Here is a 14,916-nt window from a genome sequence, read left to right as displayed (position 1 = left end):
CTATAAAAAATTAATTAGTTGATTAATTAAAATAAAAAATAAGAGCCCTTATGTTTTAGATATATATGCTGAAATGCTTATGGAAGAAATAATCCATTATCTCAGATTTTCCTCAAAATAATCTGGAAAGAGGGAAGTGGGTGGGAAACATCAGCCTCCAGTTATGGGCTCACAGGGTTCATTGTACTAATCTCTATTTTTATAAATGTTTGACATTTTTTATACTAAAATGTTTTTTAAAAAACACATGCATAATAAGATGTTTTCATCCGCCAGACAGGCAAAGAGTCAAAAACTGGATAATATGCTTTGTTAGCAAAAATGGGGCAACAAGCATTCCCATACGTTATTGAATTAGAATAACTTCTTTGAAGGTTGGTTTGGCTTCATTTATTGCATAAATTTACCCTTTGGCTTAGCATTGCCACTTCTAGGAGTGTGTCATATAGATAAACTCACACTTCCATGGTTAGTCACTACATCATTATTTATAATAGCTAAAAATGAGAAACAATATAAACAAACAATGATATGGGACTGATTAACAAATTAAGACACATCCTCAAAAATAGAGCTCTCTGCAACTTAAAGACCAAGAACGAGGAAGCTTTCTAGCTATAAATATGAAACAATGCCCCAAATATATTAAGTTAAAAAAAAAATCCAGGCCAGTACAATGTGAATAATATTTGAGTTAAAACAAAACAAAACAAAGAGGGTGGTGTGTATACCAATGTGCTTGTAGATAAACAGACTCTATCTGGAAGGTTTCACAGGAGACTTGTTCCTATGATTGTCTGGGGAGGAGGGTTGTCCCGGGGACTGGGGGATGCAGTAGGAGGGAGAATGTTTTTTTACCATGTGCATAAATTAGATTTATTTTCTGTTTTAAAGCTGAGGTTGGTTATCATTGTCAAGAGCAGAAGGTCACATCTCCCTTGCAGGCCTGACTCTCAGGGGAGGTGCAGAAAGCAGGGAGCTGGGGTGGGAGGGGCCAGCTCTGGAGAAGCAGCTGGGCGGGGAGGGGAAGGGATCTGCAGAGCGAGTTCTGGCCTGGCTGGGGAGGGGGAGGGAAGGCAAACTCCTGCAGCCTTGCTCCTGAAAGCCTCAGTCGCTGACAGGGTTTAAGCACAGACTCCATGCTGGGGGGAAGCTGCAGAGATCTGAAAGGGTGGCTCCAGGCCATCTGAGTGTTGCTAGGTGGCTTACCCTCACTGTTCCCAGTGTTGCCTCTACACACACCACACACACACACACACACACACACACCCCAGCCAAGCTTCCATTAGCCAGTGGGTCTGATTATGCAACCCTTGGGAACAGCCGCTCCCAGAAATGCCACACTCCACCCCCAGGCTCCGGCTCCCGCCTGTGTCCCCCGTGGGTCACTGTCAACACTCATCGCCCCACAGGCAGCTGCACACTCCGCCCACTCGGGGACAGAGCACAAGGCTGGGGACAGGAAGGGAGGGGGGTTTGGGTTTCTGAAGGGGGCTCTGTCACAGTAAACTGAGCGCTCCCCACCTCTCTCCCACCCCAGGTGTAAGGAGAAAAGAAGTTCCTGGGATGTCAAAGAAGTGTAACTGCCCTCCTCTCCCTAATGGCTCATTTGTCCCCCACTTCTAGGTTCCCTGCACAGCCCAGGGCCCCACAGAGGCACTGCCTCTCCCTTTCCCTGGGAGAAATCCACCTGTCCTGCCCTGTCTGGAAATCCACCCATGGTCTTTAAGCTTCCATCTCTCCTTGTTCCCATCAACAGGTCACGCAGGAGGCACAAGAAGGGACAACAGCCCTCCAGCTCTCCTAAGACTAGCTTCCTGTCTGGTCTCCCCACCAGGGCCCCGAGCCTCCCTTCCAGCCAGAAGGGCACCGGGGCAGGGCAGCAGGAACCAACCTCCGCAGGGCCGTCGGCCAGACTTCCCTTCCTCCAGGGGACACTCCCTTGCATGATGAAATCCACCACCTTCGAGTTCTGGAGCACGGCCCCCAACAAAGCTATGGCTTTGTCCACAGCCACCACCATCCGGAAGAGGGCTTCTAGCCTGGCGCCCTGCTGGGCGACATCCTGCCGCCCGGCCCTCACCAGCTCCAGGACCTCCGGCCACCCAGCCTGCATGTCAGCAGGGGGAGTGCGGTCAGCTCCAGCTGGGCCCAGAATACGGGAGGCCTCCAGCCGGTGCAGGCCTTGCTCCAGGTGGCCCATGCCTTGGTACACGCTTTGCAGTTTCTCCATGACGTCTTCTTGGAAATTTAAGAGTTTGTCAACCTTCTCATCCAGCACGTTAAGCTTTTGGTCCATGGTGGTTAAGCAGGCCTTGCCCAGCCCCGGCAGCCCCGGCAAACTCTCCTTGGGGGCTCCTGACATCCTGATGAAGATCGCCAAGGGTGAGAAATTGGAAGAGCCGCAGACCTCTGGCTTTCACTTGGGCAGTGGTGTCTGGAAGTTCATTGTTCTTTAGCTAAGGCTCACCTGGGTTGTTCAGGGCGCCCAGAGGACCAGACTCTCTCCGAGCCGTTGCCTTTGCTTATCTCCCACTCTGCCATGGCCATGAGTGACAGGCTGGGCTTGGCCCAGGCCCTTCCCCTTGGGGGCCCCTTTGACATCACGGCAGCATTTAACATTCCTCTCTGAGAGGCTGCTGATGGGCAAATATTTTAAGAATCTGCCCAGGGCAGGCAGAGTTCGTGTAGCTGAAACTAAAGGTTAGAAGAAAAGGGATCCTTTAGGTAACGTCCTGATAGCTGGACTCTACAAGGGGGCCTCCGGGATACCAGGGCAGAGTAAGGGCTTTAGAGGTCCAAAGCACTGAGAAGCAGATGGGTCCCACCCATCACATACACATCCAATTCACAGTAAGAAGCTAGACCAAAACAGAAGGAAATGTGAGGCCATTCAACAAAGTTCTGATTTTGCCATGATGAAAAAATTTTATGCTTCTGCAAATTAAAAACAAAATTTTGGTTCCCCTACTTTGCTGATGCCCCAAAGGTGTTTAGTCTGCTCTGGGGTGAATCAGCAGGTCCCTCCCCACATGCGGCTAGCAGTCACTAGTCACTTATACCTAAAAATAGAAGTGAGGAACAGTGGCCTAGGTTACTCACCAAGTATCATCCCCACAGGTCATGTTCCTTGCAGAGCCCTCTGGGGACCATTTGCCAGTGACCCCCTTCTCCCCCAAGGGTGACTACACAGACATCAGGCACCCAGTCTCTAAACTGAAACAGGCACAGTAAGGCCCTAGAGAGCAAGGGGGCCTGCGTTTCCTGTGGTTTCCAAATATTTTAGCCTCAGAAACACTTGGTTCAAATGAAACTTTTACAGAAGCCACAATAAATATACCAGACAAAATGACACGCTTAGGCTGACACTAAGGTGGGGTGTGAGGGGGCACCACAGAGCCCAAGGCTGCTGCAGAACAATCCACTGACAGCACTTGCATCCAGGCCCTCAGAAAGAGAAAACAAGGCCAGAGAGGGACTCTGTCCAAGGTGGTCCCGGCACACGACCTCCTGAGGATAGCGCAGCTCTGGTGAAGGCTGGCACCAGGGAAGTGAGTGTTAGCATCCCCCTAAACTCCCTCCTTCTGAATAAAAGCAATTATGAGAATAAATTTGACCTGGAACTCTGACATCTAAAAACACCTTGGGATCGTTTTGCTGTTTTAAGCTGTAGGTGAGTGGTAAACACAGTGTGCAGCTTGACCACAAACCCCTCGCCACTCACCCTCTGTCAGGACAGCTGCCCTTAGCAGCCCATGTAGAAATCCAGACCCATTTCTGGGAGCACAGACTGGGTGTCACTGATGGAACGGCCCAGAGCATGCTCAAAAGGGCACTGGTCTGTTACATTTACTGTGATTTAAAACACACAGATAAACTCTCCTTGGAAAAAGAAATTTGGGACACACCAGGCTCCAGTCCCTCCTGGGGATTCTCCCTCAGCAGGACCTCAGCTGTCACAGAAAGAAACCAGCACCTGGGTAGGGACTTACTTCTTCCCCCGTAATTCCTGCTTAATACTTCCCTGTGGAAATACTGTTCCCTGGATCAAACTTTGGGAAGTGTCCTCCTAGAGAAATCTCTGGAAGTCTAACACCCAGCACAACGTCTGTCCTACAATAGGTGCCGATAATCTTTGTGAAAGGAAGTCCCCACAGTCTAAAGAGACAGATGCTGTCTCTGGGAAACAGTTCCCACCAATCCTTGGCTTCACTATGACCGCTGCTCTAGAGAGTTTAAGAGCAGCCTGCATCCAGGCAAGTCCTGGGTTAATAAAGCCTGGAAAGATATCCTGAAAGTCTAGATGAACACAAAGGACACAAATAAATGTCCAAGACACCTATTTATATCAAAAGCTAATTATTTAAACTACAAAAGTATTTGCCCCAGGTCTCCCTTGAGCGACAAGTAATTGCAAGGCAGCTGGTTTACTGCAAACATGTCTGCTGCGTCATCCACTGTTACAGAACCACCTTGAAGGCCCCTGAGGCCAGAACAGTGCCCCTTTGGCTTGCCTTGATCCCCAGCACACCAACGTGCCTGGCACATAGGTATTCAAAGCAACTATATGGAAGGAATGAATAAAGGAGGCTCCAGCAGGAGCCGGAGGCTGGGCTGACCACCGGGAGAATTGTGGAAGGAGGAGGCTGCAGCCCAGATTTCCCAGAACAGTCAAATGAGCAGAGGACAGGAAGCCCTGACAATTCCCAGAAGTAAGCTCTGGGACCCTCTGGGAGAAAGCTCAGAATATGCCGACAGGACAAGTCCTTAGGCCTCTCTGATGAAAAGGAGCAGCCAGGAAAACCAGCTTTGAACCCCTTTCATTTCTCAGCCTCCAGAAGACATGAGTTTATGAGCACACGGGTTCTCTGAGGGCTGGTGCATGGCTTCTCTCCAACTCCCTGCTTTAGAGGGCACAGCAAGAGCCATGGGCAATTCCTTTTGGGCCATGCCGCCTGCCCAGAGGACAGGGGAGGCATTCCACCCACCAAGTCAAGAGAACGCAGACCAGAGAAAAGGCAGCCAAGCTGGATGGACACAGAGTAGCAAGTGCAATGACTCCTCATCCTTCCTGGGTGAGGACTGAGCTGATCCACTCCCGGAAAAACACAGGCTGACCTCTGTTTGCTGTAGGCTGCGGTCAGTGTGTGCTGAACCCCAAGACTCTTCCCTTGTCTTTCTGGTGACAGCCAGCTTTCCCTGAAAAACCCCAGAGAGGCCTGTGGACCCTGAGACCCTAGGTGGAGGAAGAGGGGGACAGAAATGCAAGGCTGAGGAGTCCATCCAAAGCTGTGGCTCTCCTCCCTCCCCACCCTCCCTGCAGATCAGAGATCTGTTTCTGGAGAGATGGAGCAGTCCACAATACAACAGTTCTATGCACTGGCTTTGGGGTCCCTGGGGAGCTCCCCATCTGATCCTCCACAAAGCCAAGCAGTCAACAAGCCTCAACCACCCACCCAGGTTTTTGTGCCTTATTCTGAAATATGCACAGAAAAAAAGGATCACCAGGTATTCAAAGAAAGCCCCCAAGATGAAAAGGGGAGGTCAGAACAAATAAACAGAAATATGATTGTGGCAGAAACAGAGAAAACAAGAAACAGAGGAAAGTTTTTTAAAAAGGTTCTCATTAGTAACCACAGAAAAGTGTGAAAGACTGTTCCATCCATTAAAAAAGAAGAGGGTGTTATGGAAAAAGAACAAACATAGAATAAAAGAGAGGTCTTTTACAAATACGAATGTTAACATTTAAAAATCCAATATAGGGATTAGAAAACAAGGTTAAGATAATATTCCAGAAAACAGAACTGAAAGATGAAGATGTATACATTAGGAGAGAAAAGATAAGAAAGAGGGACAGTGGATCCAGCTGGTCCTACATCTAATTAACTGGAGTTCAGGAGGAGAAATGAAAGAAAGAGGGAAGGAATTTATCAAAGAAATACTGCAGACATTATGCAATTTTAGAACAGAGTAATAAAGAGAAGATTATAAAAGCTCCCTGAAATTTAAAAGAAAAAAAAAAATCACATATCAGAGAACTGGAATCAGAATGACATCAGACTTCTCATCTTAAAAACAACCGGATGTGGCAAGATAGTTAGGTTGTATGTAAAATTCTAGATGAGAGAGAATTAGAATTTTGAAGACATTGCACCACTGTCAGAAGACAGAATAAAGAGTTTTAAGACTTTCCAAGATGTAAAAAAATGTATGCCCCCTTTCTAAGGAAGCTGCTTGGAGGATAAACACCAGCAAAACCAGGGACTGAACAAACAAACAAAAAAAACAGAGCTCCAGGAAACAACAGCTTCAACCTAGGCCCAAAGTTGAAGCAGGAAGATGGAGGGTCCCCAAAAGGGAGGACTTCAGGGGGGAAAAAAACAGTATACAATATAATATAATTAAAGACATGTAGTAAAATATTAAGAGCATGGGGCCTAGGGTCAGACCATCTGGATTTAACTCCTGCCTCTGCCAGCTTTTAGGCAGAATCATAAGCCAGTTTATTTAACCTCTCTGAGTCTGTACTTCCTGGGCTGTAACATAATAACAATGCACACACTTCATGGAGTTGTCAGGAGGGTCACTTGAGAATGCTTGCAAGGCACCTGGAACAGAGCTTGGCACAGAGTGAGTGCTCAAATGTTAGCCATCAGTATGATGCTGGCAACAGGACAAAAGGGGAACAAAAGGAATCAGAGACTCCGAGAAAATCAGAGTTCAGGAAAGAATGAAATTAAAGTACATGATTGAATTTTCAGTGAATAATATTTATATAATATAATATTACATTATATATATCATATAATTTTATGCCATAATAAAGTAAATACTTTATTAAGTTAAAACAGTGATATATGTATTACAAGAGTTGTGAAGGGAAAATGGGGAGAGCTAAATCTTCGTCTCTCTTAAGAGGAAGTCCATAGATAATGAACAAAATTGATGAGGAGAGAATTGGAGGCGAACACCAGGAGAAACAGCTCAAAGACTTCAGTGTGTTTGCGGCTGGGGAGCAGGATGGGAAGCAGGTTTTGCAAAGCTCAAAGGGCACAACATCTGAGGGGGAGACTGACATGCGGTAGACTGTGTAGGTTTGTGGCTTTATAACAAGTGTGGCAGCACAAGGCCGTGAAAGGTCTTGTTCTAAGAAAATCAAACATCATGACAGTTTTCTGAGAGACAGAGGCCACGTATCTTGAGGAAAGGGGTGCTTACCTACTTTCATACCTAAGTGCCCGTAGGGGCCAGCTGCATACCTGGAACTTAATCTCCCTGAACACAGCTTTCCTCATTTGTAAAAGGGACTCATAACAGCGCAATAAGCTCAGGGCTATTTGAGTATTCGGATAAGTAAAACACTTAGCACGGCACCTGGCACATGGTAAAGTACATGAAAACGTAGAGACTGGAACTCACCACCCCTCACCACACCCATCCCACCCCAGAAGGTCAGCCAACAAGGATGGCAGTGTACTCAGTCCCCTCATTGTGCGGTGGGGGCAGGAGGACGAGGGGGTGTCTTCTCAGTCCTAAATCAGCTCCCCCAGCCACCTGGCCTGGCCCAGGCCACATCCCCGCATGCACCATTAGCTGATGTGCGCTCAGAAAGGGCAAACGCGTCCTCCACGAAGCTGCGCTTACTCCTGGAAGGAAACCAGAGCTGAAACAGAAACTCAGAAAGTCTCGCAGGCTTCAACGTGGACAACTTTGGGGTTAGCTGCCCCTCAGCCTCCTCTGCCCGCTATACGGCATGTTAGTCGGGAAAGGCCTGCGCTGACCGTCCCTGGGCTGCACCCATCAACCAAAGCTTCCTGCTGATGGAGCTTCTTGGTCCAAGAGGATCCAGATCGGGGGGACAATTGTCACCGAGACTCCCTTAGTCCCATGAACCTAACAATGCTTCCTCGGGTTCCTACTTCAAAGCAGACCGGCCTGCTTACCGCAAATATCTGGGTGTAATCCGATGCCCGCTACTGGCCTCTGGCGCTGGGACTGCGAAGTGCCAGAGTGGAGCACAGTGTCCCGTCCTGCTGCTGCGGCTGTGCCAACCCAGTGTTTACTCTGCCTGGAGATGCCCGACTGCCCGGAGGCCTGGGAACGACGTGGGCCGGCCAGGATAGCTTCTCTAGAACTCGGCCCACAGCGATAAGCCTGGCATTTCCACTTATCACTGAGCCTGCCCCAGGCCCCAGAGGCATCCAGAGGTTCCACTTGGTTATCTGCTTTGCTGGGCGGTATCTGCCTCCCTGGGGGCCTACTTCCTGCATCACTTAGCGGAGTGTCCAGTGTGAAACAAACACCACGTGGTCCAAGAAGAGAAGAAAGAAGGGAGGGAGTCCTAGGACAGAGCTGACCTGAGTTCAAAACCCAGGGGCCCAGGAGAAGAGCTGCGGCTCCTTGCCTTCAGGCAGCCCTCCAAGACAGAGCAAAGCCCTGAGCAGCGATAGAACAGGTTGCTTCCGGGGATGCTTGCACCCTGGCTGGGAAGCTGGTTAGTTATCTCCAGGCTGGGAGGGACCAGCTATTGCCTCTTCAAGGAAAACTGCTCAGGAAACAATGAAGATATCTAGAGCCCCAAAGACTGGGGCATGCTGCAGTGAGGGGAAGGCTGTGACCTGCCTCTTCTGCTGAATGAGACACCTGCTCCAACTCAGCTGGTGCCCTCAGGGAGGCTCCCTGGACAGATCTTCCCAGAGTGCCCTGTGGGAGGCCAAGCCCTCCACATACACTGGCACATGTCCACAGACAGACAGACGGAAACACGCGCATATCACTCCAGGGCCCCAACTCACCTGGCCTGGCTGACAGGAATCAGAGAAGGGGCTGCAGGCTTTTGATATTGGCTTGCTTTGCTGAACCTGACCATGGGCAGATCCTGCGCTAAGCACTTTACCCGCACATGTCTTATTTAAACCTTGCTACAACCCTATAGGGTAGATTACTATTTATCATCCCCATTTTACAGAGGGGGATCAATCTAAAGAACTTAAGTGGCCTACCCAAGGCCACGAAGTCAGAAAACAGTGGAGCCAGAATTCCAACCCAGGTTGATAACTCACAGCACTCTGTCACTTTCAGAGACAGAGAGAACTTCAGAGACTGCAAGGGTCAACTCCCTCATTTTGTAGATGGAGAGTCTGAGACCTGGAGAGGGGAAGGGACTTTCTGAAGGTCACATAGTAAGTCAAAGGCAAAGGCAGGACCAAATAACAAAACTGTTGCCCTCAGAGTGACCATGGAACTCTCCACCCTGCTCTCTGGGTTTCAGAAGGGTGTGTGTGTCATGAAATAGGCCTCTGCCCACAGGCTCAGCTCTGACAGTTGTCTGAGGAGATGAGGAGGGGGCCACAGGGCAGGGACCCCCAGATACTATATTGGTTGCTTATTCTTTCGTAGAAAAACGTCTACAGCTTATCTCATCTGGCTACCCAGAAAGATAGCCACAGTCCTGCCAGGATGAATCCAGGAAATGTGCTTGGGAATAAAACCAAAGTCAAGTTGGCCTCTCTGAAGAAGCAGAGAGGGAAATGACAGCTGCATGACTGGCCTGGGCCTCAGGGAAGTCCCCTGTTAGCTCTCAGGTGGCTAGTGGGTTTGCTCCCAGGATCTCACGGTCTTCTGTAGTCAGCATTCCTATCCCTGGTTGAAGCCTTTTTAGTTCGTCATTTCCTTTCCCACATACCTAGTCAAAATTGTTCCCAGCCAAGCACGGTCAGATGGAATCAGCCTGAAAATACCAGAGAAGAACAAAAAGCACCCTCATAAGCCAAATCCACACCAGCAGCTATTCATTCATTAAACATGTACAGAGCAACACTTATAAGGAAATAATAAAAGCACTAATATTCATCGAGCGTTTCTATGTGTCAGGCACTGTGCTATATCTTCACATAAATTACTTTTGCCCCTCACAACAATTCTAAGAGGAAAAGACTATTATCCCCATTTCACAGACAAGTCAACTGAGGCTTGGAATGATGAAGCTGTTTTCCAAAGTCAGTGTAAGAACCTGTATATCAATGCAGGCAGCCAGACTCCTGAGTCTGCTTACCACTGAAGGAGTCGAACTGAAACATTTTGTCTAGAACCCGACTTTGTCTCTGGGGGGCTGCATTTGCCAACTGCCAATTCAGAAACACAATTATATTTGCAAGTTGGAACTAGGCCAACCAGTTTCTTGCCAGCACATTGTATTGCCTGTCCTTCTACCGGCTCACACTGGCAGGGTGGACCCACCTGCAAAGTGCTTTGATGTGTGCTCCACTTACGCTCATTGGAGGTGCATGGATTATGAATCTTATTTTACTCATGAAGAGACTGAGGGTCCCAGGGAGAGGCAGTGCAGAGCTGGTCTTGGCCCCAGGGCCTGTGTTCACTGTAGTAGGTAGGGTTTCTGACCACACACACACAGTCACAATCACTTTGGGATCCCCAACACATTTGACTTGATAGGAATCAGAGAAGGGGTTGCAGGCTTTTGATATTAGCTCTGAGCCTGACCACGGCAGACCTGTGCTAAGCCCTTTAGCTGCAATACCTTACTTAAACCCCTTGACTGTGCTGACTCCTGTGAGCTCAGAACCCTGCTTGTACCATGGCAAACTCAGGAAGTCTGGGTGGGAGCAAAGTTAACACACTGGAACAACGAAGAAGGTGGGACAGCCACTAACTGCTGGGTGCAAAGGATGTGGGTGGGATGAGGCAAAATTATATGATGCACCAGTGTTTCCAGCCTTCTTGTATCTGAGAAAAAGAATTCCATCATCATCTGCTCAAATTCTCTCCCCGCATTTTATCCCTACCCTCCGAGGAGAGCCTGGTCTCAGGATTTTTGGTGTCAGATCTGAAGAAGGGGTGGAATCTGAGGTCTGGAGGAGACAATTTAGTGAGCTGGGTAGCAAAGTACCAAGAAGGGGAAGAAAAGACGGGGAGAGATAGACAGGGAGCAGGGCCTGGGGTTGGGGAGCTGCAGACCTGGGGCAGCCCCATGATGTGAGAGAATGGGTGAGAAAAGAATGGAGGGTTTGGAAAACTGTGTGCTGCCACATGTGGATGGTCATGGGGAATCATAAGTAGGAATGGCAGAGTGGCCTACCTTCCATGGCCCCAAGTCTTTGCAGAAACTCAGTCACTTGATGTCAACCAATACAGGGTGTAAGAGGGAAGTAAAGAAATTGGAAAAAATTTTGGCAAAGTGAAAGGACTTCTTGCCAGAAACAGGACTTGGGCTGAGCCTTGAAGGATGGGTGAGATTCGGGGAGGCCAGGGAAAGGTGAGGGCACAGAGTGAACAAAGCTCCAGGTGGAGCCTGGCAGATGGAAGTGACAGTGCAGAGACTGGCCTCAGGCCAGGACATGTCAATGGAGGCCCAAATGATTCAGCAGGCAAGACCCTTAAGAAAGTGGACCTGGAAAGTCAAGCAGAGACATTTAGACCCAAAGGAGCAAGATAAAGGGGCAACAATCCTGTGGAATGTTTTTAGGTGGAAAACAACATGATAAAATTAGTGTCTAAGAATGGACGGAATGATTACCTAGGGGTAGGATGGATTGACTCAGAGGGGACACAAAGCCACTTCTGGGATGTTGGAGGTGTTTTATAGCCCGGGTGGTGGTTACATTGGTTCATGCCTATGTGCATACAGGTCTGCAGTATTCAATTCAAAAGGCTGTAAGATTTGTGCAGTGTGCTGCATATAAACCATGCCTTAATCAAGTTCTGTTAGTATGAAGAAAAGGGAAGAAGGGGGAACTGATGGATCTGACAGCAGAATGCAAATGGATCAGGAGGGCACAGGATCATCATCTGCACAGACGCTAAGATCAGCAAGTGTTTACCAGTTCTGGGATGTATGCTGTTGCCAAAACACAGGAGTGCTAAGGAAGTGGAGTGACATCTGAGAGAACAAGTCTTTGAAACTCCTTTCGCAAGTGCTGACTGAAGCTCTGAGGCCCTCCTTCCACCACCCCCATGCCCGCAACTGAAGCAGGACCCCTCCCCACTGTAGGCCAGACACTCTAAGGATCTGTGGTGTTCCACCCAGATCCAATAGGTGAAGGCTTCAGCCCAACAGCAGGTCACAAAACAGCAAGTACGTACATTAGACTCCCATATTTGTTTAAAATATATATATATATATATATATATATATATGCCAGTATGGTTAATTCTGCATGAGAGAATTGCAGATGATCTTTCTTTTCTATATTTCATTTATATAATTATTCTAATTTTTAAGTGTATTATTTGTGTTATTAAACAAGTTTGTTTTTCTATAATAGTCACCATTCACCTGGACCCACAGGAATTATTCTAGACAGACAATATGCACCAGAGAAAAGGTTTAATTAACCAAGAACAGAGTGACAGACTACCTCAGGAACCCAGCTGACAGAAAGCAGCATTTAATAACCTTATAGGGAGGTCAGAGGTCAATTGCTTAACCTTAAATGAACAGAACAAATGTATAGGTAACAGACTCAGGACTCCTCAGAAATAGCAGACCTCCAGGGGATAGAGCAACGATTCCTCTTTGCACTTTGTTTTTCAAATAGATTTTTGCCTCCTTCCAACTTGGGAACAAAAGTTCCAGACTCCACGTGCAACTCATAAACTATACAGGAGAATTAACTTGGGAATTTTTTAGAGCTAAGTTGGCAAACATTTGGAAACAATCAACAACCACAGCATTCTCAAATGATTTGAGCCGTAAGTATTACTAATCACAGCAATGTTTGAAAACAGTCTTGAAGTCTGAATTACACATGCAATTCCCCCAAACCTGCACAAAACCAAAGACAAATCCATGCACTTAAAATTGTTAGTTTTTATTATTGTTTGCTTTTGGTCAGACTCTAAATGTGTTTTCCGGAGGGTCTACATGCCCCTAATGCACCTGCTGAAAACACACACACACAGTAAGTTTACCATCTGCACTTACATACCACCTTCCATCCATGGATCCTGAGTGGTCTGTCAGAAATGCTGTTTTCATAAGTCCCCAGTGAGATGCATAAATATTGTTACCTCCATCTTATATGCAGATAAACTTAAACATGGGGGCAGCTAAGTGGCTTGTCAACAGTTATAACCCAAGACAAAATCCATGCAAGCCACCCTCTGGTCTCCCTTCCTCTTCTGACCCTGCCTTTGAGCTTTCTTGTTGGCCCTGGTTTAAATCATGCACGCAGGCCATTGTTTCCCTGGTGATGGAGGTGGCATTCTATTTCCTGCCCTGAATCTGGCCCGGGGCCCTGGTGGCACCGCATTTAGCCACAAGTGCATCAGCCATGTGTGAGTGGGGACAGCTTGGCTCCTTGGAAACCTAAGTGGCATGTGTCAGCTGGCACCAGCCTGCTAAGAGCCACTCCAGGCCACCCTGCTAACTCTTCCATCACTAGCCCAGAGCAATCCATAATGAAGGCAATGACGACTCTCCAGGAGCTGGATGAACAAATGGGAACAGCTCAAAGGCAAACTCTCTGGCCCGGCTTCAGTCCAGCCCTCAGGGAGAAATAATCCTTACATGCCTGGGAAGCAGTCCCCTAGACAAGTCCAGCACTCCCTCTGCTTATTTCTATGGACAAAGTGTGATGGTCACAGATTACATTCCTAATAGGCAACTGAATTTACACTTCCAGTTTCCAGTTGCAGTGTTTATTTTTATGGTTCATTAATTAATGTGTCCTGGAATGACCATTCAGAATCACCTCCAGAAAAATAAAGTTGCTGGGCATCCACGAGGTAATGAGTTACCACCTGAAAAGTTTCTCTGGTGGTTGCAGTCACTCTTAGAAATTAAGGGTGGAGATTGTTTTGTGAACTGTCATTTGGTCAATAAATGCCATATACTGTCATTTTTAATTAATTTCAACTTCTTTGTTAACCTTACTGGATGGTCATGTGCATTTATGAACTAGAGGCTGGGTTAATTGCCCTTCCTTCCCATGTGCTCCCGAAGCACCCCATACATATTCCTCTCAGACGCTGCGAGTGATAATAGCTCTCTGGAGCATCTACCTAGGTATTACCACTAATATCCTCATTTTACAGATAAGGAAACTGGCCTAGAGAGATCACAAAGTCACCTGTGATTGCCATAACAAATTACCACAAACTTAGTGACTTAAAAGAACAGAAACATATTCTCTCACAGTTCTGACGGCCAGAAGTCTGAAACCAGTATCACTGGGCCAAACCAGGTGTCAACAGGGCTGTGCTTTCTCCGGAGGCTCCAGGGGAAAATCATTCCTTGCCTTTTCCAGCTTCTGGTAGCAGCTGGCATTTCTTGGTTTGTGGCCGATCACTGCAGTCTCCTCCTCCACGATCACACTGCCTTACCAACTCTTCTGTGTTGTGTCAGATCCCCTGCCTCCCTTTTATGATGATATATGTGACTGTATTTAGATCCCACCTGGATAGTACAGGATAATCTTCCCATCTCAAGGTTCTTAACTTAATCACATTTGCAAAGTCCTTTTTCACCATATAAAGTAACATGCACAGGTTCCAGGGATGAGGAGGTGAATACCTTTTGGGGGGCCATCATCTAACCTCCCAGCCACTCACCTAGTAGGTAGGGCCTTCAAGTTTCTCTTCTCACGTGCTCATGAGGGTTCATTGGCTGAGTGGTGAATGCGTAGCACAGAGGTCAGAGCTCAAGCTTTGGTGCTAGGCAGGCCCAGGTTTGAAGCCCAGCTCTACCACTTACTGTGTGACTTTAAGCAAGTACCTTAACCTCTCTAAAGCTAATACGTGGGATTGCTTTGAGGATTAAATGAGATAATGAATGTGAAATGTCTAATACAACAGTGCCTAAACATAGTTTAGTGCTTGGTGAATTTGTTAAAAGCAGAGTGTAAGCTGGAGTTCTGATCCAACCTTACAGAGGGGATGCCAGGGAGCACCAGGTTC

The 14,916-nt window shown here is 47.6% G+C and overlaps 1 protein-coding gene across 1 annotated transcript in view; it reads right to left on the bottom strand.

The window, feature by feature from the left end:
• MYLK3 (myosin light chain kinase 3) overlaps positions 1 to 2,365 on the bottom strand; it is a 45,617-nt gene extending 43,252 nt beyond the window's left edge. The window contains exon 1 of the mRNA XM_061173142.1: positions 1,895 to 2,365. Coding sequence (XP_061029125.1) covers positions 1,895 to 2,365 — 471 coding nt within the window. The remainder of the gene's footprint in view (positions 1 to 1,894) is intronic.
• Between the last annotated feature and the right edge of the window lie 12,551 nt (positions 2,366 to 14,916).

Source organism: Eubalaena glacialis, chromosome 18, assembly GCF_028564815.1.
Source record: "Eubalaena glacialis isolate mEubGla1 chromosome 18, mEubGla1.1.hap2.+ XY, whole genome shotgun sequence".
In the NCBI taxonomy this organism is placed as follows: Eukaryota; Metazoa; Chordata; class Mammalia; order Artiodactyla; family Balaenidae; genus Eubalaena; species Eubalaena glacialis.
Note: the sequence above shows the minus strand (reverse complement) of the source record. Positions and strands in the feature narration are given on the sequence as shown.